This window comes from Macaca fascicularis, chromosome 3 (genome assembly GCF_037993035.2).
Source record: "Macaca fascicularis isolate 582-1 chromosome 3, T2T-MFA8v1.1".
Classification (NCBI taxonomy): Eukaryota; Metazoa; Chordata; class Mammalia; order Primates; family Cercopithecidae; genus Macaca; species Macaca fascicularis.
The window spans coordinates 196,971,702-196,997,873 of NC_088377.1; the positions used below are offsets into that span (position 1 = coordinate 196,971,702).

Genomic DNA, 26,172 nt, shown 5'->3' on the forward strand with positions numbered 1-26,172 from the left:
TAAGGTGGTTTGTCACCTTAAATACAGCTGCTTTATTTGGGGGTTCTAGATGAGACTGTCATGTACCATGCAGTAGTTGTTAAATTTCTGTAGGTTGTTCACTCTTTGAGGTTGTCTGCCTTGGAACCATTTTACTGTTCATTGTTTAGCAAGTAGCCTGGGACCCTGGGATGTCCACCTCCACTGAGTAGGGTCAGATGTTGTCGCTTGTTGCAATACCAGAAGCCCTTCTTTCTTCTCCACAGTTGTGGTCGTCTCCAGCCAGATTGCCTGCTTTCTTCCATCTACCCAGAAGGGATGCTTGCTTGCTAATACACCCCTTAAGTTTCATACAAAACCTGGACTCTTCCTCTCATTTGGGAAGGGGGCCTAATGCAGAAACATACTAAATGTGATTTTTAAAAATCTCCTCTGTTTAATTGCTGGCGCTTTTGTTGTCTTACATTGCCACAAAAATAGAGTTGGGCATGATTTCAGCCCCCTCCTGCTGCTAAGCTCCTCTGTGAGAGCACATACACCGTGTCTTTAGGTGGCTCTTCCGTGCTGTTGATTTGCAGAGGAGCTGTGTGACAGAGCACTTGGAGTTTGAAGCAGAAGCCCACGGCACTCGCTGTGGTGGCTGGGCCAGCGTGATATGCTTTGTTTGCGTTAACACGTGTTTCTGGGCCTCGTGCTTTGTGCTCAGTCAGCTAATCACCATAGTAAAACTTTCTACAATTATTAAGCATGAATCATAAAGACGAAAAGTGCGTAAAAAACCACCCCGAAGCTGTATGAGAAAAACTTGTTTTCTCTTTAATGGCTGTTAGGATGAAGAATACTTGCAGGCTTGTGGTGGGCAACAAGGGCTGCGAGAGCAGGAAGACTGTGTGGCTGAAGATGAATTAGATGAGATTACTGATGCCCAGGTTGCTCCTGCAACTGAAGAGGTATTTGTTCATCTTTTAAAAAGAGTCAAAAAGTTTGTTGTTTTTCCCCCTGGACTTAAAATGAGCATCTTTTTAGCATTAGTGAAAGTCGATACATATCTTTGAACTGTGAGTGTATAGTGAAAAACCTGATCTTTGTAGGCTCCTTGGGAAGTGAGTTCTGGTGTGCTGTGATTTCCGCATAGTGTGTGCCCTGTAAGTGTTAAGAGTGTTGCAAATGTTTTGTGGGGATGTGGGTGGAAATCTTTCAGAAATGTGACGTATATGTTAGTGCTTTGAAAGCAGTGCTGTGATTCTTTTTAATTAGTCAATAACGGTTAATTTGCACCATTATACAACAAATACTGCAAGGTTTCTGTAATTAGGTGCATTTTTAGTGTTGAAGAAGTAAGGATGACGAAGCTTGATTGCTGCTTTCAAGGAAATTGGAGTCTAATGTAGGGGAGAAAAAAGACGTGTAAATACCTGTGATGTGAAAACAAAAAAAGTAAAACCACCTAAGAGAGGCTCAGAGCCAGTGCTAGGAGTTCACCGAGGAAACCCCGTGGGGAGAGAGATTCAGGGTCGACGAGGCTTTATGGCAGAGGTGAACCTCTGAACTCTGAGGTAGGTCGTGAAAGGTAGATGCCATTTGTACTGAGAGGTGGGGTGAGGCGTAGAGTTCAATGGTTGCTGTTCTCTTACCCCAGAACTAGCTCCTGTGGGCCAGACATGCAAGCCACAAGTCATTCTTCAGCCTGAGAACTTCACAAGAGTGTTTCTTAATACTGTTGTCATCTTTTGTCAAGAGGCCATGAAAACTGATATTTACTGGCTTAGGCCATTTACTTTAGGTGTTATTTCAAGGATTTAGACACTCAGCCGAGAAAATACTTTCTTTACCCTTTTCCCCCTAATGTAAATAATACTATGACAGTCTATGAATGTGTATGCTGTGCACATTACAAAACAGAAGCACCTCTTGCCCATACCCTTTCTCCCCCTCCACCAGACTAAATTTGATATTGTGTGTGTGTGCTTTCTTCTTTCTCGCTTGCTATTTGAAATAATTTGAAACTTAGAGAAAGGACAGAATAACACAAAGAACTCTTTACCCAGATTCTCCAGTTGTGGAAGAATGTCCAAGGAACTAAGACAAAGCTAAAGAAGATGTTAAAAGCACACAGAGAGTAGAGGTTAGGTGTGGCTTGTTCATCCCTGTATTCTGTAGCACTCTCTTTATTACAAAGCTGGCACCAGCCTAGGTTAAACTTGAAAAGGGGTAATTCAGGCAGAAGACATCTGAGAAAAATCTAAGTAGCCAGTAAAGGAGAGAGAATTAGAAGACTGCGTGGAGATCATTCCTCGTGGTAAATAGTTGAGAGAGAAACCAAGGAATTCGGTGCCTTTTAATTTCATGTCCTTTTTGTTTGTGGTATTTTGAAGTTGGAAAACTAATTTCGTTGTTCGTTTTTCCTTGTAATTTATTTTAGTTTTTAGATAACAATATTTTGTTTATTCTTCCCTGATACTCTATAGCATATCTTAAAATAGGGAAAGGTTTTGTAGATTTCAGTTTTCAAAAGATGGTTATGTAAACTTTTATTGTAAGGCAGTTAAAGAATAAGAATGTTAACAAGTACTATCATTGCCCGGGTGCCTTCTGGAAATACCTTCTAGTTTTAGGTGCTTTTAACTTCAATTCCTGGACTGTACTCATTAAAATATTAAAACAAAAGATGACTATTATAAAAAATGGTGACCCGGCTGGGTGCTGTGTCTTACGCCTGTAATCCCAGCACTTTGGGAGGCCTAGGTGGTCGGGTCACTTGAGCTCAGGAGACCAACATGGGCAACATGGCGAAGCCCCATCTCTACCAAAAGTACAAAAAATTAGCCAGGTGTGGTGGCACCTGTGGTCCCAGCTACTCAGGAGGCTGGGGTTGGAGGATCACTTGAGGCCAGGAGGCAGAGGTTGCAATGAGCTGTGATTGCGCCACTGCCCTCCAGTTTGGGTAACAGAGTGAGTCCCTGTGTCCAGAAAAAAAGGTGATTTTTTTTTCTTTGATTTTCAGTGTCTCTCGTGTGGTGGAGGAGGGAGAAAAAGGAGGACAAATAATGTGAGACAATAATTCAGGACTTGAATAAGCAAATGAACAATGAGTGTATGAAGACATATTCAATAAAAATTAAAAGAAAATGGAGAATTTTAATCTACTTTAATATAGACAGACCTCAGAATTATTGACCAGATGTAGTCTGATTCACTTGAGAGAGTGTTTTGGAAACATTGTCAGGAGACAGTTTTCTGAGGGTCCTTCGCTTAGCTGCAGGTTTTGTGAGCAAAGTGAACAAATCACTGCCTATCCTTTGTTCTAGAATACCTTTTGGAGGATTCTGGTGTATCTGACAGCTCCAGATGCAGTGTCTTCCTCTGGAGTAAGGGCAGGCTTGCTTCCTGCCCATTGTGACACATTCAGGGCTTCCTGTGCAGTGAGGTCCCTCCTGTAACACAACCTCCTATGTGTGCAGGGTCACCTGGCTCTCTTCACATGGCCCAGTTGGGAGTGGGGCCTGTTGGAGCTGGTGTAGAATGCTACTGCTAGTGATACAAACAACATTCTCCTAGTCTCCTTATTTCTGACAAAGAGTCTTAGCTTTCTTACAGCTTCCATGAAATGGTGGCCAGCTAACTTGTTAGCTTGCAAGTAGAGTAAAATCTTACACTCTTCACTGTTCTTGACAGTATTAAAAGCTTTAAAGCTCTTGTCCTTGGACCCATCAATTCCACCTTAGCAAATTTATCCAAAAGAATTAATCTGTGTTCAAAGGTATATGTATCAAGTATTTGTTTGCAGCATTGAAAATAGATGGAACCAATGTATAGAAGACTAAATCACGGTCTAACCTTAAAGTGGAATGCAGTATAGCAAGTGTTGTCTTAGTTCTGTTTGGCTTGGAAAGGTGCTCGTGATGCATTAAGTATAAAGAGCAAGATGATAAAATTCTTCCCTTCCGCTCCCCTTGTAACTGCAGATCTAAATGTGTGTGTGTAATTCTCAAAAAAATAAGTCTGTGTAGTTACAGATGGAAATGGTAATAATGATTACTGCTAAATGGTGAAATTATTTAGCCTTTGTATTCCAATATTTTCTGATTTAAAATTTTTTTTACTATAAGCAAAATAACTTTTATAAGTAAAGAAATATTCTCTTTCCTTTTAAAATATGAAGAGACAGGGAAACACAAGGTGGTGAAAATGCTGACCCTTCAATTTGGAAGGCAAAGAGCTAGAAGTTGCATTTGCTTCACTCTTGTGATTTTTTTTTTTTTTTTTTTGCTGTTAACACTCTCACATGTAACTTCCTAAGGGTTGTTTTCAGTATGAATCTTTCTAGCAGAAAGAGCTCATCCATATTAAGTATTTTATCTTTTTTATACCATCTGCTAGATGTATTATTTATTTTTTACTTTTAAACTATATCTCATAATTTAAATTTACTGTTGAAAAATATTTTTAAAAGGTATTCGTATATTTACTTTTTTTATCCTTTCCTTGATGGTTTTAGTTTACTTTGTTTATGTTGCTTGCTTTTGTGATGACGGCAGGTTCTTTGTAATGCTCTTGATAGGACTTTCAGTAGTCCTTCCTGGAGGCTGGTGATGTGCTGGTCTTTTACACTAGCAATAAATATTTTGGTCTTTCTTTTTTTTTCTGCTGCATTGTGGAATATTAGTCAATGAGATAATTATTGGGAACTCATGTACATAATACTGTTTTAAGTGCTGAGAAGTAGAAGTTGCTAGTATTTCAACTTTTGTAGGATTTGGTTTTGGCGGGCTTGTGATCCATCTTTTTTAGAAGTCTAAATAAACTGTGTAGTCCTCAGGGAGGAGCACCATTTTTAATGGGCCACATACCCCTCTGTTTTGGTGTCTTCCTAGTCCCTGGACTCCTTTTCCTAAACCTCTGCGTGTTGCTGAGCAGCCCGCTGTTGCTGAGCAGCCCGCTGTGCGCTGTGCCCCACCAGTGTTGCAGCATGCCTGGCTCTGCATTGCTTCAGACCGGCAGAAAGTGTGTTGCAGTTTTCCACATGACTTCATTCTTGGAGCTCTGTGAAGGTCTATATTAGAATCTTAATTATAGAACTTAAAAGCAATTAATTAATTTTGATTGAAAAGCCTATTTTAGGTGACTCCTTTTATTTAACTAATGTTCTTGCTTGGTTCATGTAGAGAAATCACTATATTTGAAACAAGTTAGATCTAATTATAAAGACTAAATATCAATCCTTTTTAGTTATGCGGCCACATTAGTGCCAACTATGCCATTGTCTTCTAACATAGTTATTTAAAAAGACTTGCCATTTTCAGATCGTTTTGGCATGTGTAAAGGAAGAAATGAGAGAAGCTTTAAAAACATCTTTGCACCACTTAAAATACTTGTGAAATGGTGATAATGTTTACATTTAGAGATAAGCATAGATGTAAAGTGTACAGTAAGTTTTGATACATGTATACATCCAAGTTACTATCCCTTGGTTGATAAGGAACAGTTGCATTACGCAGAATGTTTTTGTCTGTTCAGTCCTGACTCCTCGAGTAAAGCTTTTCTTATTTCTGTACCTAGACTGGCATTTCCCAGTCTGGAACATCACCTAAATGTAGTCATCTAGTGTGTGTGTTCCTGTGTCTTGCTTCTGTTCCTCAACATGTTTTTGAGATTCATCCAAGTAGTTGTGTGTATTAATAATTTATTCCGTTTTATGGATGTACCCCATTTGTTCATTCTCCCAATGGTAGACATTTGGGTTGTTTCCAGTTTTTTTGTTATTATGAATAAAGCTACTAAAAGGATCATATTATCCATATTATCCATCTTTTTGTTGATGTGTCTTTTTGTTTCTCTTGGTTATTAACAAGTAGTGGAATTGCTGAGACAGTCTAGAGGTATGTTTACTTTTATAACAAACCGCCATTGGTTTTCCAAAGTGGCTGTACCATTTGGCACTCCCACCAGTAATGTGGGAGAGTCTCCATTGTTCCTCATCATTTGATGTTGCCAGTCTCTTGATGTAATCCTTCTGGTGGGTGTGTCATCGTGGTTTTGGTTTGCGTTTATCTGACCTCTAACGATGTTGAGCACCATTCCATGACTTTCGTATGTCTTCTTTGCTTCTAGTTTTAGTCTCTCACTCAAAAAAAAAATGGGTTGTCTTTTTTTTTCTATATATGCTATATATAGCCTGTATATTTTTCATAGAGAAGATATGCTGTCTATCCATATATTTTCTACATACACAATATATCTTTTTTAGGGAGAATATGTATGCATACATACTGCATATATTCTAGATAGATAGTTGTCTGTATATTCTGGATATCATTACATTGGCAGATAATTACATATTACGTATTCGTACTATAAATATTTTCTCTGAGCTTATGGCTTATGTTTCCATTTTCTTTTTTTCTTTGAAACGGAGTCTCCCTCTGTAACCCAGGCTGGAGTGCAGTGGCATGATCTCGGCTCACTGCAACCTCTGCCTCCTGGGTTCAAGCAATTCTCTTGCCTCAGCCTCCCGAGTAGCTGAGATTACAGGCACGTACCACCACACCTGGCTAATTTTTTATATTTTTGGTAGAGACAAGGTCTCACCATGTTGGCCAGGCTGGTCTTGAACTCCTGACCTCAAGTGATCTGCCCGCCTGGGCCTCCCAAAGTGCTGGGATTACGGGTGTGAGCTATGATGCCTGGCCTCATTTTCTTAAATATATCTTTTCATGAGCACAAAATTTTAATTTTGATGAAGTACAAAGAATTTTGTGACCTAAGAAATCTTTGTTTACTCCAGAGTTGTTATCTTGTTTTCTTCTGGACACTTTACAGTATAATTTTAGTTAAGATTATGATCTTTCTCAAAGTGTGTGTGTGTGTGTGTGTGTCTGGGTGTGTCTGTGTGTGTGTGTCTGTGTCTGGGTGTGCCTGTGTGGTATGACACTCCGTTTTTTCCATGCTGTGTGTGTGTGTGTGTCTGTGTGTGTCTGTGTCTGGGTGTGCCTGTGTGGTATGACACTCCGTTTTTTCCATGCTGTGTGTGTGTGTGTGTGTCTGTGTGTGTGTGTGTCTGTGTCTGGGTGTGCCTGTGTGGTATGACACTCCGTTTTTTCCATGCTGTGTGTGTCTGTGTGTGTGTGTGTGTGTGTGTGTGTCTGTGTCTGGGTGTGCCTGTGTGGTATGACACTCCGTTTTTTCCATGCTGTGTGTGTCTGTGTGTGTGTGTGTCTGTGTCTGGGTGTGCCTGTGTGGTATGACACTCCGTTTTTTCCATGCGTTTTTCTAATTGTTCACAACTATTTGTTGTAACGACTTTCCTTTCCCTTTGGAGCGCCACAGTGCTTGTCCTGATAATAAAATTAGGTTTTAGTCTCTTTCTGTTGCGTTGTTTTTGTATCCTTATACCAGTACTATACAGTCTCGATTACTGTAACATGAAAGCACGTTGTGTAAATTCACTAATTTTATTCTTCCTTTAATTTGGCTATTGATGGTCCTTTGAATTTCTGTATAAATTGTGGAATGGACTTGTGAATAACTACTTAAAAGTCTGGTTAGGATTTTGATAGAGAATGGATAGTGTTTTTACATCAAATTGGGAAAAACTAACATCTTAATAATCATATTGCCTGTTAATAATGACAGTTTTAAAATTCTTCCTTCTCAATCTGTCCATTTATTTCTTTCTTTTGTGTCATTGACCTCTGGTACTGTGTGAACAGAAACAAACATTCAGGGCAGACATTCTTACCTGTTCCTGATGTTAAGGGGAAAATGTTTATTTCATCATTAAGTGTGCTAGCTGTACGTTTTTATATCAGATTGAAGCAGTTCTTTTCTATTTTGAGTTTGCTGGGATTTTGTTAAAAATCAGAAATGGGTATTGAATTTTGTTGATGCTTTTTTTTCCCCATCTATTGAGATAATTATATGGCTTTTGTTATTGTGAATTAAATTAACAAAAAAATGATGAACCATGTTCCAGATTTTATTTCCATTTGACTAGTTTTTCTCTTCATGGCCTCTCACTGGTCTAGGACCCAAGCCACGTACCCCATTGTTGTCTCTCCCTTCCCCTTTGTTGTGCGACGGTTTCGTAGTGTTTCCTTGTATTTCATGACCTTGACAGCCTTAGCAAGTGCTGGCTGAGTATCCTGTACAGTGTCTCCCAATCTCGGTTTGTTTGACGCTGTTTTCGTGATTAGCCTGAGGTTGTGGATTTTGGAAAGAACACTATGGAACCCTTGTGCCACTGGGCACGTGACATCCACAGCGTCCCTGGCAGCGCCCACCCTGGTCACTTGGGTCAGACAGTGTCTGCCAGTTTTCTTCATTGTAATGTTGCTTTCTCTTTCCTTGTTCTGTTCTTTGGAAACAAGTCACTAAGTCTAGGCTACCTTAAGGGGAAGGGGTTGTGGGGAGAGGGGAGGAAAGGAACTTAAGCCCCACCTCCTGGAGGAGGAGGAGGAGGAGGATCTCCATAGATTTGGAATTCTTCAGGTAAGATTTGACTGATTTTGAATGTTAAATCAACCTCCTGTTTCTGGATAAACCCCACTTGGTTGTGATGTATTATCCTTTTTATATTTGGTGAGATTCCTTGTACTTTTACTTTTACTTTTAAAAAGGATTTTGTTTCTGTATTAATGAAGGACATTGGTCTGTAATTCTTTTTCTTCTAATTTTTGCACAGTTTGCTCAGTCTTTCCAACCCATAAATTTTCACTGTTGGTAGAATGACTTCCATTTTTATTTGATGATGTATCAATTATTCTATCAATAAGCATTAAAAACTCTGTGAACTTTTTGTAAGCAATGTTTTATCTCTCTCTCTCTCTCTCTCTCTCTCTATATATATATATATATATTTACATTTGTGTATGTGTGTGTTTCAGAGAATTACCCATTGTTTCTGTTTAGATTTTGGGATAGAATATTCAATTTTCTTTCAAATCACTGAGATCATAGTTTCATTTCGGAATTAACTGGAGAACTTCAAAATATATACAAGTCTGAGTATCGTTCCCTCTTTTCTTTTCCAGTTCTTTCTACATTTACGAAATAAAGCCTACGTGGACCTCTCTGTTTTTTTAAGTACTTTGATGGTGATTTTCATATGCACTCTGTATTAAGAATTAAAAATAAATCTTTGAGGTTTTCACAATAATCAGTAACTAAAAATCAAACCTCGACTATTTTTGGCAGTGTCTATAGTGAAATGAAAGATTTACATGCACATTTAAATGTTTACACAACATAATCTTAGGATAGTTTGGTTTTTATATTGTAGCCCCACACTACCCATCAGTGGAATGTAGCTTGTCAGTGGCATGCTAGGTAATATTTGTTAAAAAATTATACAGAAGGCCAGGCGGAGTGGCTCACGCCTGTAATCCCAGCACTTTGGGAGGCCGAGATGGGCAGATCACGAGGTCAGGATTTCGAGACCAGCCTGACCAACATGGTGAAACTCCATCTCGACTGAAAATACCAAAATTAGTCAGGCGTGGTGGTGAGCGCCTGTAATCTCAGCTTCTTGGGAGGCTGAAGCAGGAGAATTGCTTGAACCCGGGAGGCAGAGGTTGTCGTGAGCCAAGATCATACCACTGCCTGGGCAACAGAGCAAGACTCCGTCTTGGGGAAAAAAAAATTATACGGAAGATCAACCTTTTGGTAGACAGGTTAATTTTCTAAACCATATGGTCAAGGGAGATGGATTTTTTTAAGCCCCGTATTTAAAATAAGAGGTAGTATTTCTTCAGTGGCTGAAGAGTTAAGCCTAGCTTAGTGAATATCGTCAAATGGTCTGCAGTCGAGCAGGTGGTATCAGCCGTGGTTGGTGTCTGTCAGTTCGGTTTCCCTAGTCTTTGATGTAGTTGAAGGATTAACTGAGCCCCAAGATTTGGACCAGAAGTTTTCATTCTAGGATGGTTCCATCACTCAAAAATACTCCTTGTGCTATCCTTTTGTGGCTATACCTTTCCTTCTTTCCTAACCACTGGTTACCGGTATAATTTTGCTCCTTGGAGAATATCATATAAATGGAGTCCTTGCAGTGTATAACCTTTTGAGACTGACTTCTTTTACTCAGTATAATGATGTCTTTATGATGTTATCCCTGCTGTATCAATATGTCATTCCATTGTATGGCGAAGTAGCATTCTGTGGTCTGGGTGCACAACAGTTTATCCATCCATTCATTGAAGGACATTTAAGTGTTTCCAGTTTTAGTGATCCTGAATAGAATAAACATTTTCCTATAGGTCTGTTTGAACATAAGGTATCATTTCTCTAGGGTAAATATCTAGGAAGAAACAATTTTCAACTCATCTTTATCCTCTTTAGATTTCTTAGATGGAGATTTGGATGCAGAATAAACTATATTAATTTCAGTGCTGTCTTGTTTTACATTACACTTGTTTGGAAAGTCTTTGAACTGTGCTTACAGTTGTTAATAGTTGAATTGAAAATGACTTTGTAGAATCTTTGCTTTGTTGGTAGTGATTTCTTTTCCTCCCTTTTGGCTTTGCTACTCTACTCAGTCTGTGGACCTAAAGTGTTGGCGTCACCTGGAAGCTTGTTAGAAGTAGAGAATTCCAGGCCCCACCCTGAATCTGCTGAGTCAGAATCTGCTTTTCAACATGATTGCCACTGATGACTGGGCATTGAATTGGAGAAGTGCTGCTCTAGAGCTTCATGGGAGTGGTCAAGAGATGTCCTAAGGAAGCTGGCTTTGGTTCTGTTGGAAAGTGTGGTGCAGCATGTACCTTGCAGGCATCCTTCTGATTTCAAACACTCAGTAGTACAGAAATAATGGTATCAAACCAGCAAAAATCCTGAGATTTTGGTACTTTAAGATTCTGCAGTATGCTGGACGTCAGCATACTGAGTGCAATTGTCAGGCTTATGGTGAAAGTTGTAGTTTACGGTCATCTCCTGCCGTTCAGGCATTTGTGCTCCGGAAGATCTTTTTCCACTTGGAGGATTTATAGTAGAGTGTGTGCATTTGTAGTTGGTCTTTTTACATCAAAAGTACTGAAAAAGGCAAGAATATAAAATGATTGTGTCATTGGTTGGTTTTCATTTTTTTCTTGTGCATTTTCTAATAAAGTTCACTGTTTTCACTGTTACTTCTATTAAGAGTAAATATTTACATATTATAAATCAGGAGAATAAAGGAGCAAATATATTTTCTTCACATTGATAAAAAGTATTTAAATTAACCTTGCTCTCTGTAGGGACTTATTTTATGTCTAAGAGTGGGTCGCAGAGACTGATCGAGGTGAGAGGTGATTCTTTCACTAGGAACATGAGTGACACTTGGCAGTAAGAATTGTCCACAAAGAAATTACTTTTAATTTGGGCTGAGGTTAGGGAAAATTTTTGTAGGGAATACTGATATAATAAAATTTCAGATAAAAGCTGGTGTTAGTGTGAAGACATGACTAAAGAAAAAAAGTTTCTCCTTTTCAATAGTCTCAGTCAAAGCTAGTGATAAATTAACTCTAGACGGTGAGAATGATGTAAACAGGAGGGAGAAATGATGAAAAGACTTTGGACGCTGCATCAGTAGAACAGCGGCTCGTTCGGACTGCTTGTCTGTCAATGAAGGGAAGGTAGTTGGGGTCAGGAGTTATAAAATGTTAAGCCTTTAAGTTACAATAAACTCATAGAACTTTAGTGTCAGTTTAATTAATACATTGAACTTTGCTATGAACTGTGTTAAACTCAAAGCAATAGGTCCAGCAGGAATTTTTGGAATTTGTTTATTCTCTCAGAAGTGTAAGCAGCAATGATGTGTAGGACTTTGTCTATTAATTGCAAGCAAGAATTTGACCTTTCTTTTTTTTTTTTTTTTTGAACATTAACTGTTAATGTTTAAGGTTATTTTCTCCTGGAGTCAGTTGAGGATTTCATGTGGCCTTTTAACAGGACATTTTGCAGTATTTTTTACATCGTAAATATAAATAAATATTTTAGCATTCTTTAATATTTAATTCAAAAGAATATGAACTTACTGTCCTCTTTTTGCCTTGTGTGTCTGCAATGTAGGGAGGTATGGAAACATTGGAACTTCAAAAGGACATCAAAGAAGAATCAGATGAAGAAGAAGAAGATGATGAAGAATCTGGACGATTACGTTTCAAAACTGAAAGGAAAGAAGGAACAATTATTAGGCTCTCAGATGTAACTAGAGAGAGAAGGAACATTCCAGAAACTTTGGGTAACTTTTTTGCCTGTCTCCCATCCTCCTTCACTGTCATTTCAACTTCCTCCATAGTATTGCTGTAATTAATCAAAGTAGGCAAAGAAGGTTGACTGGATAATTGTGGCTGCCATCCGGAGGGTGGCTGGACTGTGGAGTGAGTGCTGTTATGGTACTGTAAAACTCATTCTTTAAAATCATTGCTGTTTATGGATTTAAGATGCTTGAATAAAATGTTTAAGATAATTAAAAAAAAAATTTTTTTTTTTGAGTCTGTGGCCTAGAGCTGCTCTTGTACATACTATGTGGTTCCTGGCTGGTCTTCAAAAGGTGGCATGGGGATGGTAGCTATGGGGCCATGTTGACCCTTCCCAAGACCTTAAGGTTGTCAGGGCGAATTCTGGACAAGACTGGTTTATATTTTGTACCTTTTAGTGTCTTCATAACTGTCTTGTTTTTTTGTGTTTTCTGCAGTTCCTCTGTCTTTACTGAGACAAGCTGACTCGTTTGTAGAAATAATCGCTCTGAGCAAAGCTTGCTGTGTGAAAGGTCTACTAGACAGCTGCTGATTCACAAAGACTTTTAATAGTGACCCTACCCCTCATTATACAGTGTTTTTCAATGTTCACTGCAAAGAATAAAGCAGTGATTCCAAATTTGAGTGAGCGTCAGAATCTCAGAGGACTTGTTAAAACACAGATTTTGGGACCTACTCCCAGCTTCTCTGATTGATTAGATATAGGGTAGAGCCCCAAAAAATTGTATTTTTTTTGTTTTGTTTTTGAGACAGAGTCTCACTGTGTTGCCCAAGCTGGAGTGTAGTGACACAATCTTGGCTCACGGCAACTTCCACCTTCCAGGTTCAAGTATCTTCTCCCTCAGCCTCCTGAGTAGCTGGGTCTACAGGTGCGCACCACCACACCTGGCTAGTTTTTGTATTTTTAGTAGAGACGGGGTTTCACTGTATTGTCCAGGCTGGTCTCAAACTCCTGACCTCATGATCCACCCACCTTGGCCTCCCTGAGTGCTGGGATTACAGGCGTGAGCTACCGCGCCTGGCCTAGAAGGTTGTATTTCTAATGAGTTACCAAGCAATGCTGCTCCTGCACTGGTGCTTCCAGAACCACTGGGATATTGTCCTTCCGAGGAGGAGGGCAGGCGGGCAGGAGGACACAGGGGCTCTGCCTGCCGTCTGGTCTTGGTCTAGATAAGAATCAAGACTTAACTTTCATGGTTACTTTTATTACTTCTTAAAACCGTTATTCATAGTCGTTTTTTTGTCCAAAATATGAGCCTGTATCTTTAAGTAGCAGATACGAATTCTGTGGAAGGACACTAAGCTCCAAAGATGCACAAGTTAGCAGTAGTCAACCAGTCTTACCTTAATTTACTAGGCAAGATTGTTCAGAGAGATTCTTCTAGAATCTTTGTGTTCTCTCTTTGTGGTCTAGTTTACTGCTACTACATCTTGTGGCCCAAGATTTCCCTAGACTTTTTTCAAGTTATAGTATGAAGTTGCCAGTTAATCTGAAGCAGATTTCTTAATATAGCATCTTTAATTTCTAAGAAATAGAGTCTGGCATTGGCCTTAGGTAAAAGATGGAGCGAAGGTCTTAAAACAGAAGGATGGGAATAAACAAAACATGTCAACAGGAGGAATTGGTGATATCATACAACAGTCTTACTTGAGCAGAGACGCTTTGGCTTGGGATGAGATGAACAAAGGAAAGCTCTCCATACCTGGCGGAATACTAAGGAATTCTAAGGGCAACCCACAGCCACCACCTGGAAGGCGTAAGGCTTCCTGAACTGGGGAGGGATGGAGGAAGAGAGGGATTAGTCATGGCTACTACTTCTTTTGTTGGGTCTTGTTATCTGGGCTGTGGCTTTGATCACATACATTTAAAACATGATATGTAAAAGCTTAGTCACTGAGAACTCCGCAGGTAGCTACAAGCTCTAAGACTATTAATTCACTTACTAGACAACATTACAAATGGGGGCCTTTCCCCAACTCTGTAGTCCGCTCCCTGTGGGGCAGCTGTGGATTTCATGGCTCGTCTTCCCTCTTCTGTACCACCCTGCCCTGATTTGTGGTGCCTCTCTGCCTTTCCCACCTCCCTGGTTTCGTCGTCTCATCCCTGTTCATTGTGCCTCCACCTACCCACTAGTAACATCCTGGTTCTGCAGTGATGGCCAGCTTGCATGTGTGCTTAGTGTCTGTTTCAGTCCTGCATCTCCTTCTCAGGACTTTTTCCTCATTTTGTTCTTTCCAAGGTCATTTACAATTTCATGTATTTAAATAACTTGTATTAAATCTGTTTTGCTTTTTAAGGCGTCTGGCAGCTTTATGTTCATGTAATCCTGGGACAAGAAGCTGGAAAGGTTGGTTTGTGGTGGACAAGTCCTCTCCTTTGAATTATGGGGGAAGAGCATGAGGTCCTTAGAGGCAGAGTAGCTATAAACATAAACAGCTTGATTAATGACCATTCTTGTAAATAATGAAGAAAGCACTTGACTGCATTTGTGTAGAATGGTTGTTTGGCAAGATGATAGGGCAGGTGAAACCATAGTTAAAAGTACCTTTTCTGTTCCGTATTACTTAAGAAAGCTTGGTGCTTGGAAACGTGAGTTTCACATAATTGTCAAGTTAGGATTTTTCCCAACACAAAAGGAGGATTTTTCTGTCCATCAAAAGATTGGTTTCCTAAAACAGTGAATTCTCTTGTTACCTTCAGCACCTCCCCCCAAACAAAAGATGAATTTTACATCCGAGGAAATATATATTGAAAAAGAGATAATGCCTCAATATTTGGTAAACTAAGACATTTGAATACATTTTTACACATCAGTTTATTTGTGTGCTCCTAGAGATCAAAATCAAAAAACCTGAACAGTCTCAGGTTCTGTGTGGAAATAATTACATTTATTTGATTCTGTAAAGCTGTTTGCCTGCTCTGTAATGGGATTAAAATATCTTGCTACCAGAGTACCTGTTGTCTTATGAGATATACTTTTTTTTTTCCCCCACTGATATCATTGTTAGTATTGAGAACACTTCATTCTTCAAAAGGGAGAATCAAATAATGCACTGGTATCCCCAGTTTCTTACTCTGAAACTTTACATGTGAAACGAGTTCTCTTCCAATCTAGGAGGGAGTTTTGGTTACTTTTAGTCTTTTTTCACATTCACATCTCTGTGAAAAACATTCGTACATATGACAGGCTCAGCAGTTAAGGAACAGTTTTATGCACAGTTGTTGATTGGTATTTTGAATGCAGATTGGATTAGAAGTAGAATTCTGGGCTTTCATCTAGGTTAAGATCTTAATTAACTAGCTTTTTTTGCTCAATCAGGATTGTGGAAATTAAACCTTACAGAAAAAGATTTGAATGACAGTGTTCTCAGTTTTCCCAAGGATGGTACAGAACTACATACTTAGGAAATAAACTAATTCATTACACACAAAGGATGTCGTAGGGTGTAAGTGCTTAACTCCCTCCTGGAGCTCAGTTGAGCAGGGTTACAGAGCAGGCATGTGTAAGGAACGGTTCACTGTGAAAGTGCCAGTCGCCATTTCTGAAGACAGTGTCACTGACCAGTGTCCCCCAGTTGCCAGTCCTCCAAGTTGAGAGCTGTGTCTTCGTCTGGGAGGTGGCCCTTAGATTGCCTTAGAAAGCAATGTAAGCCATAAATGAAAGACTGCATTTATTTTAGTTGGCATTATCTGTGAGTAGGCTTCCAGATTATTTTATTCTAAGTTTCATTGGCATGTGTTACATTTTAAGTTGTTTTTTATTGCTGTAGCCTAAAGAACCTGCTTGTACACCCACAAAATATTCTCTTGAAATAATATTAATTTCAGAGGATCTGTGGGAAAGAGATTTCTCTGTAGTAACAAACAGTTCAGAATTGCTAATGCCAGCAGTAGTACTTAATGGTCCTTGTATTTGCAGGGCCTTTAAAATTTTCTTGATTCAGTTGTCTTTAAAAAATCTCAGATTATCTTTTGTTATTTTTCCAAACAAATTGTGTGTTCTATATGTATTTCAACTATTATAAAATTATTTGCATGCAAATACATTTTTCTTAACATTTGAGAAAGGGACAATACAGTGTAAAACTTTGTTACATTGAGGTATGTATCTCTTTAGAATCTAGACATAGTTCAGAAAACACTTAAAGGGAAATTAACATTTCAGTTGAAGTTACAAATGTAATTTCCATCCTGTCATATTTTGGTGACCTTTTGTGACAGCTTGTCTCAATTGGAGGAAAGCGTTTTTACTTGCTGATTAAAGATGTCATTTGAAACCATTTTATTACTGAGGAAAGTGAAATTAATCTTGACACTCAGAACCACTAGAAAAATAATTGCTGATTCACTGCATAAAATGTGTGTGTGAACTAATCATGTAGTCAAGATTAGAATAAAAGTCTATACTGGTTAAGAAGAGATTAAATTTTCTTTCAAATGGGGTCTAGTTTTCTTTGACGGGGAGAGGGGTACCATAGAAACAATTTCAAGAAAAATGTGGCTTAGAGATTTTGGAGGAGTTTGGAGATGACGATGGGATCCAAGGTAGAAGGTAGACTCTGGTAATATTGAAAGCTTACCCTTGGCTGGGGAAGAAGGCAGGAGAAGGCATCTTGGTATACTCAGTGACATTTTTAGAAAATGTGGCGTAAGATCTGTTGTCCCAATTTAGCTAGTGTTGTAAAAGGACCATATGTGGCTAAGTCATTTTCGTTCCCTTTAGGAATATAGAATAATGTGCCATCTGAAGTTTCTTGGGGCCAATGCCCATGTTTTCTGTATCCCTGAAGCATTTGGCAGAGCAGTGAGCAGCTGCTGGACACTCCGCACGTGTTTGCATGAGCGTTTTCTCCTGTGACTTTGCTCTCACTTGATTTGGCTTCTCTATCAGTCTGCATGCATATAAGAAGGCTTCACAGTAAAGTTTTAAGAAAATAAATATGAAAAATTGAAATGATATGTATTAAATTGAGTTTTTTATTCTTTATGAAATCACCTTGACTTCAGAGTGAGTTCATTAATAGTTTTGTTTTTAAGTGAGAAGGACCAGGAATTTGTTTTCTTGCATCTGTGTGCCATCGTATGCTATTAATAATTCTACTGGCGTCAGTAAGAAAATCGTACTGGTGTAGGACTGGTAGAGACAGTTTCTGACTGATGTCATACGCCATCAGTAAAAGGTGTGACTGCAGGCCGGGCGTGGTGGCTCACGCTTGTAATCCTAGCACTTTGGGAGGCTGAGGCAGATGGATTGCCTGAGCTCGGTAGTTCGAGACCAGCCTGGGCAACATGGTGAAACCCTGTCTCTACTAAAATACAAAAAAGTTAGCCGGTGTGGGAGCGTGCACCTGTAGTCCCAGCTACTTGGGAGGCTGAGGCAGGAGAATCGCTTGAACCTGGGAGGTGGAGGTTGCAGTGAGCTGAGATCATGCCACTGCACTCTAGCCAGGGCAACAAAGCGAGACTGTGTCTCGGGGGAAAAAAAAAAAAATGTGACTGCAAAATGCCTTCTAGTGTGAGGGCAGTGGTTAAATTTCACTTCAGCTTCTTTTTAGCCTCATGCAGCACATATCATTGGTCTCAAATGAAAATAATTTAAAATTGATTGGCAACACTTGCATTGTATCATAAAGGAAAGTCTGTTCTTATTTCTCAGACCTCACTGGTGGGTTGTGCATGTTGCTGGTTGTATCATCCTTGCCGCTGCTAGTCAGGTGTTTCCCGCAGGTGAAGCACATGCTGTTGCAGAGTTTCATTGTCACATCATTCTTTCCTGTTTTCTCCCTAGATCTCTAGTTTGGGCTCTTGGAAAGTAACTAACACATACACATCTTTTCACATAGAACTTTCAGCAGAGGCCAAGGCAGCATTGCTTGAATTTGAAGAAAGGGAGCGACAGCATAAACAAGGACGCTACAGCTCCAGGCGGGGAGGACGGCGAGGAGGCCCGCTGATGTGTCGTGGTGTAGGGGACCAGAGAAGAGAGAGCACCGAGAGGGGCAGGATGAAGGACCACAGACCCGCGTTGCTTCCTACACAGCCTCCTGTCGTGGTAACTTCAGATTTTATTGTAGTAGCCCTAGAACTTTAGAACAAATGGCAATAAGCTTTTGTGGGTATCCTATTATACATTTCTCTCTTCTTAGTCTGAAATGAAAGGTTAGTAGCAGGAGTAATGGCTGAAGTTTCTGCTTTATAGTCTCATGTGATGTTGCACACTCCAGTCATCCTGAATTAGAAATTCAGCACTCCAGTCATCTGGTAGTAAGAAATCATCCTGTACCACAAATACTTCCAGAGGAGGAATTAATGAGCGACCTGATGCCCCAAGATGACATAAGCTCCTGTGGCACCTTGCTCGCTAAAGCCTCTAGTGGGGTATTTCTGAGTGCATTGCATTTGAAAGATGGTATTACAGATAGAACTTAGGCAGAAGTTGTTTATTTTATAAAAATATTTTTACCTTTATACTGTTTACCATAGATTTTTCCTTAAATATCAGTTTCTCAGAATCATTACCATATCCTCCATAGAAAGCTTTCATAGCCTATAGTTTAGGAATAAATCATGTACCTGTAATTTCAATTGGAATGTCCTTTGTGTTTCAGAGATGGCACATCTCAGAAACAAAGACAGGAATTGCTGATTTTTTTGTTCTTTTTTTGTTTTTGATACAGAGTCTCCCTCTGCTGCCCAGGCTGGAGTGCAGTGGCATGATCTTGGCTTACTGCAACCTACACCTCCTGGTTCAAATGATTCTCCTGCCTCAGCCTCCTTAGTAGCTGGGATTACAGGTGCTTACCACCACACCCAGTTAATTTTAAAAATATTTTTAGTAGAGACTGGGTTTCACCATGTTGGCCAGGCTGGTCTCAAACTCATGACCTCAAGTGATCCACCTGCCTCGGCCTCCCAGAGTGCTGGGATTATGGGTGTGAGCCACTGGGCCCAACCGATTCTTTCAGTTAAGCTTTAGGGATTGTATGGCTTTTTACTTACAAGTCAATCTTCAAGGAAAAATTTGCTTAACACAAATATGTGTCCACTGTGTCTACCACATGCCCTTTTTACCACATGCCCTGAATTTAGAAAAAATGACATTTCACTTCTGTTGAAATGTTGTATTTCAGGAGCCATTCATTTGTGAAATGATAAAGTAGAAGAGATAATTTTTGTTTTAGCATGAGCATTCCAACTCTGATGTGTAAAGGGAGAGTAGGTAGGCGTACACAATTTGATGATACTAGGAACTGCTGTTTGCTTACACAGCTGTTTTGTTTTTGAGCATCTCTAACAGCAAAAAGGCTGAATTTACGGTTTGTCTTTTTTTCCCTTGGTTGCTCCCTGTCTCCGCCCCAAACCTCCGCTTGCCATATGTCGAATAGCCATTTTCATTATTCTGGCCTCTTAGGGGGCCAGACAACTCCCACAGGAGACCAGTGTTTACGTAATTATGGCTTTGATCCTGGAGAAGTTGCCGAACTCTGTTTTCTTACCACAAAGAAGGGAAGAGCATGTATCTCTCACCTGCCTCCTTAGAGAGACTGAACTGAGATGGCGTTAATGCTTTTAAAAATGTCACGGACATTCAGTTGTCCTCAGTCCTGATGGTGACGTCATATCTCTGGATTGTAATGTGACTGATTTGGACTGTTAGAGCCTACTGTGTACTAGGAGTAAACTAGACAGCTGCCCTAAGACTGACACAGCTTTGTAAGCGATAGTCTCATCTTTTTAATCAATGATGAGATCAGGGCTGTCTTATCCTCCACTCCAACTGTGTTCTCTTACATCATGAGCTTTCTCCACCCTATTCACTCCCCTTCCCAGAACTATTTTGTCTCTTTGAGTCTTGACCCCCAAAGTTTTGGAAAGAAAATTTTTGGCTCATGTCTCTGCTTGTACCCATTTTCTGCTTGGTTGGCTCCTTGCTGCCTGGATTCCATTCTTTTCCCTGTCCTGAATCCTGAATGGTGCCCTCAGAGATGCCACCTGACCCCTTGTCCTGTTGGACCACACTGGGGACTTGGCCATCACACGTGGTCTCTTTGTCTTGAGCGGCTCTTTTTTGGGCATATGAGATTTTGGATGTACTCTCTTATCTAGAATGGTTTCTTCTTTCTCCCCTTTTTTTATTTTCGAACTAAACTTTTATTTTTAATTGCATATATTTATGAGGTACAACGCACTGTTACGGTATGTAAATATTTTGGATGGATTATATCAAGCTAATCAACATTGGCATCCCCTTGAATACTTCCTGGTTTTTGGTATTGAGCATTTAAAATCTCTTTGAACAGTTTCAAAATACCCTTTTCTTTAATTGCGTTTTTCTTCAGGTTTTGTTCTTAGTCCTCCTTTTTCTCAGCGGTCTCCCCAGCACTGTTCCTCTTGCTGTTACCTAGTGTCTCTCAGTGAGTCTTAGTCTCTAGCCTAACCTCTTTCCAGCTCCATTTTCTCTGTCTCCAAACTGTCCCTGTACCTCTCCAAACACAGGTTTCATAGGCCCTGAATGTCACTTGTTTAATCAAACAAACACGATCTTTCCCTCAAAACTCTGTGATCTTGAATTAATGACCATGCATTGTGGTCACTCTCAGTTCAATTAAAATTTAAGCCCTGGTGTCTGTTAGTGTGCTATCTATGGGATACAATGGTGAATAAGATAGACAAGATCCCCACTCTCATGGGCAGATGTGCACAGATGTGATGAGTTAAGGAGGGGACCATGCTGCATATGGGAGCATGTGTGCTAGTGGATGTGAGCTGGTACCAGAATCTTTTGAAGCATCTTCCCTGAGGAAGGATAGGTGGGCTAAGGCCATTCATAGATTAGTTTTAGAATTCTACTGATTGTTCCTGTGAGATGTCTTCTTGCTCTTTGTCAGACTATGGCTGTTCCTGTGCGTCAGCTCTCGCCATAGCCTATTAGATGGTCTCCTTGCATCTTCTTTGCCCTTGTTCATCTCACACTGCTGTGAATGATCATTTTCCTACCAAAGAGATCATTCATGATCCCTTGTTACACATGTTGTCTATGGCATGGTAATGGATCATTTACTTGGAATTCAAAAGCCCTCCATAATTTGGCATCATCTCAGGGAAAATAGCTTGTTAAATTAGACAACTGAATTAGTTGTGGTCTACTGCTAATTAGCTGTGTGACCAGTTTGGTTAGTGATTAAAAGCAAAACCTGTGGAATCAGATGGCCTGAATTCCGGTTCCAGCTTTTCTGCTTTCCAACTACTTGATCTTGTAAAAGGAGGTCAATAAATAGGACCTACTTTATAGGACTGTGGGGAGCTAGGTCAGCTAACTTTCTCTACTGACCTTATAGTAGGAACTTAAAATGTGGGGAAGGTTCAGTCCACAGCAGCTGTTGCAGTGGTTGATTTCTTCCTCTCTAGTGACTGTTTGACAAAATAACCAGCCTCAAACCGAGATCTGACCACTTTGAGTGTGTAATTTTCATACCTTCTTTCCTGCCTTCTTTCCTGGTCTCCTGGTTTTACCAAGCAGGTGGGTCTGTGCTGCTTCTGCTTCTTTCTGGGTATCTGTCCCTCACTCTGCCTTGCACCTCTCCCTCCTTCATCACTGAGTTCAGGTGCCACCCTCTCAGAGAAGCTCCCTCCCAGTAGCCCTGTCCTGTTCTCAGGCCTCAGTTCTGGAGCAGGGTAACTGGTGCGCATCTCCTGCCTTGCTTACCAGAGTTCCTGGAGGGGGATGCAGGACTGCTACAGGGAGGGCCGTGGCAGCTGCTTTTCTGTCCCTGGCACAGGGCTTTGCCCAGTGTGGGCAGTTCTTTTCCCTGAACTGAATTTTTCTTTTTTTCAAAATTCACACTGGGTGCTTTGGGGCTGTTTTCCTTCTTGCCTTGAGATTGACTCAATTGTGAGACTATAGCCCTCACTGTGAAGAAGTAGAGAAGCTTCTTTATCCTGCTGTTTTGATACAAATTGTTACTACAGACTTCTTACATTGTAACTTTACAAATGTGATCAGTGTAAATTTGTAACACGTCAGCATTCTTTTAAATGTTGATTTCGGTGAACTTTTTTTTTTTTTTTTTTTTGTGATTTGTAGACTCATTCTCCAAGGTTAATTCCTCCTCCACAGCCCCAGGCTCCCCCTCCGCCGCCACCACCGCCTCAGCAGCAGCCGATCAGAAGCCTGTTCCAGCCACAGCAGCTGCAGCCGCTGCTTCCGGTGCAGCACCCGCACCACCCATCCCCCCCTCAGGGAATGCACATGCCTCCCCAGCTAGAGACCCCAAGGATGATGATGACCCCGCCACCCGTGACTCCTCAGCAGCCCAAGAACATACACATCAACCCGCACTTCAAAGGGACGGTGGTCACGCCTGTTCAAGGTCTGTGTTTCCTTTTACTGTTGTAAAGCATAGATGGCCCTAGCTTCCAGTGGTTTGACTTAGGATTTTTCCACTGATGCGTTTTCGACTTTGTGAGAGTGTGAAAGCAGTATGCATTCAGAGGAAATCATAGTTCGAATATTGAGATTTGATCTCTCCTGGGGTCGCAACAGGCATCCCAAAACTCGCTCGAAGCTGGGCAGAGGGTGCTGTGGTTCCCAGCCCCGATGATTTTGCCAGCTGTGGAATGATGTGAGTGTTCTGCCTAAGGTAGGTGAGGCTAAGCTATGATGTTCCATTGGTTGGGCATATGAAATGCATTTTGACTAAGGGTCTTTTCAACTAACGATAGCCTTATTGGGATGTAACCCCATCCTATATTGAGGAGCATCTGTTATGCTATAGATTACTGTACATCTGAAGGCATTTAGTTTATTGTACTGAAGCCGTCGCTATGGCAAAATGGTTTTCACATTCATATTTGTAAGGATGAGTTTTCCTTGGCTCTTCCCCATTCATTTAGATTTTAGCTTGATGGGTCAAGTATATTTCTTTAAAAATGTGTATCTCTTCTTGTATAATTGAGTGGAAAGTGCTGAGCTGTGACTCTTCATAAGTCTCCCGGTGAGGATGTTTGCAGTGGTGAGTGTCCCTCTTTGGTTCCAGGCAGCATGCCCCCCTTCAATTCCAGTGTCAGCTGGTGGAGAGGGGACACATCCATCTTTTAGTTGTTGTAATCAAATAAATACAGATCTGATTATTACTGAAACATGTTCCTTAAGATAGGAAACTGTTTTCGAGCGGTTTATATGAAGCATTAACTTCATGTATCTGTGAACACACACCACACATTTATTGAGTTACTGCTCTATTTTTGGCATTTGAGTTATATTGATGAACAAACCAGACAAAGCTTTCTTCAGCCATGATCTTGCTTTCTAGCAGTCTTATTATTGTTTATTACCAGTAAACATAAGTATTTTATGTGGCATGTTAGAAGATGAAAATGCAGTGAGAAATTGAGCAGGATGGGGGGAAGGGATGGGTTGTCTCTTAACAATAGGGTGATCAGGGTGAACTTCACTGAGCAGGAAAGAGTTGAGGGATATCTGTAAGTTAGTAATGTGGCTGTTTGGGGAAGAAGATTGCAGGCAGAGTGATCAGCAGGTATAAAGGGGCTTCCTCCAGGTGAGACCCTGTCTGCAAGTATAAAGGAACTGGTGAGAAGGAGGCGCAAGCCTGGCTGAGATGGGGCACGAACTTGAGGCCACTGTATTGACAGACTTTGACTGTGTTTTGCTAAAACAGAAGTTGGATGATAATTGGTGGGAGCCAATAGGCTTGAGAGAAAGTTTTTTATTCTAAGTTTTTTATTCATTGCACTTACAGAAAAGAGCTAGTTAAGAAGGAAAAACATCATTGATGCAGATGAGAGGAAAAACTTGTCTTGTCCAGGACCGTGTGCCAGAGGTGGGCTTGCTGAGATGGAGGAGCAGGGAGTCCTCCACAGTTGGGGCAGATGGTGAAGCCTGAGCTCAGATGAGTGGGCAGGTGGAGAAGTCTTGTGTCAGTTCTTCCCTGGTGGCCTCAGTTTCCTCAGTAGGTAGCAAGGAGCTAGAGTGGGGAGGTAGGAGAGCGTGTTGAAGGTCTGAGGAAAGGAGCTCTGGAGCATCCTCTCGTGCTTTGGAAGAGTGGATGTGCGCAGGGATGGGTGGGGCTGCGGAGCCCTTGAGGAGTGTGGATTTGAGGTGAGGGCAGTCAGCATGGTTGTGTGTCTCTGTCCAGCTGTGCTCATCTGCATGCACTAGGTGTGGAATAGGCAGGTGGTTGGGTTTATGAGGGTCATGGTTTTCACAGAGTAGTAAAGGGGAGGCAGTGCTGATAACGATGGGCTGTGGATCATAAGTTAGATGCCAGGGAGGAGAGGACACCAGGGAGGAGGCTGAGACGGTGAAAAGGAGGTCACTGGAGATCTTCGTAGAGTTGAACGATTGTTTGAATCAGGGTGCTGGAGGGAGTGAGATGGAAGGGTAGAATGGTCACCAGGACTGGAGGCAGAGGTGGCACGGATCTGAGGCAGGGCATGGCAAGGGCCATCTTTGTGTTTGTTCAGACTGGAGCTGAACTCCCTGAGACATGACAGGGGCAGTGTGGTGCTGGGGGATGTCAGCTGGTGGCATGAGATGAAAGCTGGATCTGGAAGCAGCAGTGAGATCAAGAAGGAGCCCTTCTACCCCCAGACCTTTGGCAAGAAGCTGTGGGAGAACAGCTGCCGCTCAGAGGGGCCATGAGAGCGAGAAGGTGAAGGAACTCGGGGTGTTGTGGATGCTGCCGATGGGTGGGGAATTAGGGATTCCCAAGGGTGTGGGAGAGAAGTTTCAGAAGTGGAGAGTAGCCTAAGGTAGTAGTTCAAGTGCGGGGGATTGGCCAGTGACCTAGAGCCTGGGACCCTCCCATACGTGGGTCAGAAGTATTATGAAGTTGTCCTGTGGCCATGGAGCAGGGGACTGTGATGGTGACAGGCTGGCGCAGAGTGAAAGGGAGGGGGGCGCCTCTTGACAGTGTCTGCGGGTCACCACTAGGCCACTGGGCATGGCAGATAAGCATAAGGCTTTAAAGTACAGTTAACTCCTAAGCCCTCCTGACCCCATCGCATGTCCCCGTGTGCCCACAAAGTTCTTCCCACCCTGGTTAGTATCACTCGTCCCCACATCCTCTTAGGTGGCCCTGAACGTCGCTGACTGGCGTGGTGCCTGTGTCTCCCGCAGTAGCCGTTGAATGAATGGACACATGCATACTTGAATGGGGAAGGGTGGCTTTCCTTCAAGTAATCCTTTGCGTCTTCCCCATAGTGGTTGTCCTAAACCTGGCACTGCTGTCAGTCTAATTTGTTGGAATGATTTTGCTTATGTTATTCTTTCTTGTGCATTTCCTTGTAAAATGCAGTGGAAAACTGGCAGTTGGTAATATGTACAGATTTTCTTTAGCTAGAATTACAGGGTGGTAAAGCTATCAGGAAGCCCCAAGATATCCTCTATGTATGAAAAGGGTGTCCCCTGCAAAAGTTAGCAGCCTGACAAGTGTAGAATGCAGGCCTTGCACCCCAAAGCACACGTGTGATTTAGCAGCTACTCCAAGGTCAGCTTTCTGACAAAAGTTGTTCAGCTCAGGACCAGCTAGCTTTTTCTCACCATGAAACCAGGAGCTTTAGTGCCACACGTCCCTTATCTGTAATTTGCCTTTGACCTTCAGAGGTACACAGACACAGAAGAGAAGGACAAAATAGCCTTGCTAGGTAGATAGGCAACACTTTGGAAGCAGTTGTTTATTCTGTAATAAATGAATGAGCTTAGATAGAAATGCACAGTTCCTCTCGAGAGAGACCGAATATCAAGATGTTCCCTGTACGTAAAAGATACACAGATTAAACCTGTGATTCTCAGAGCCTTCCATAGATGAAAGGTGCTTTTTCAAAAAGTTAACAATGTACACACATCTTCTTCTGATGGCACAAACTTCCTTTTTGAGGATGAAGAGTGTTCCATTATAATTTATTTAAAAACTATTTTGATGGAAATGTAACTTGTTTCCA

General features: G+C 41.1%; 1 protein-coding gene across 12 annotated transcripts in view; it reads left to right on the top strand.

Moving 5' to 3' along the window:
- The window catches only part of RBM33 (RNA binding motif protein 33), a 134,029-nt gene that overhangs the window by 40,600 nt on the left and 67,257 nt on the right, over nucleotides 1-26,172 (top strand). For 4 of the 12 annotated variants that reach the window (XM_045388069.3, XM_005551263.5, XM_005551264.5 and 1 more), the window contains 4 exons: nucleotides 810-929; nucleotides 12,019-12,190; nucleotides 18,054-18,262; nucleotides 22,295-22,580. In XM_045388069.3, coding sequence (XP_045244004.1) covers nucleotides 810-929; nucleotides 12,019-12,190; nucleotides 18,054-18,262; nucleotides 22,295-22,580 — 787 coding nt within the window. The remainder of the gene's footprint in view (nucleotides 1-809; nucleotides 930-12,018; nucleotides 12,191-18,053; nucleotides 18,263-22,294; nucleotides 22,581-26,172) is intronic. The other 8 variants (XM_005551265.5, XM_074036455.1, XM_074036459.1 and 5 more) reach the window with 3 other exon arrangements.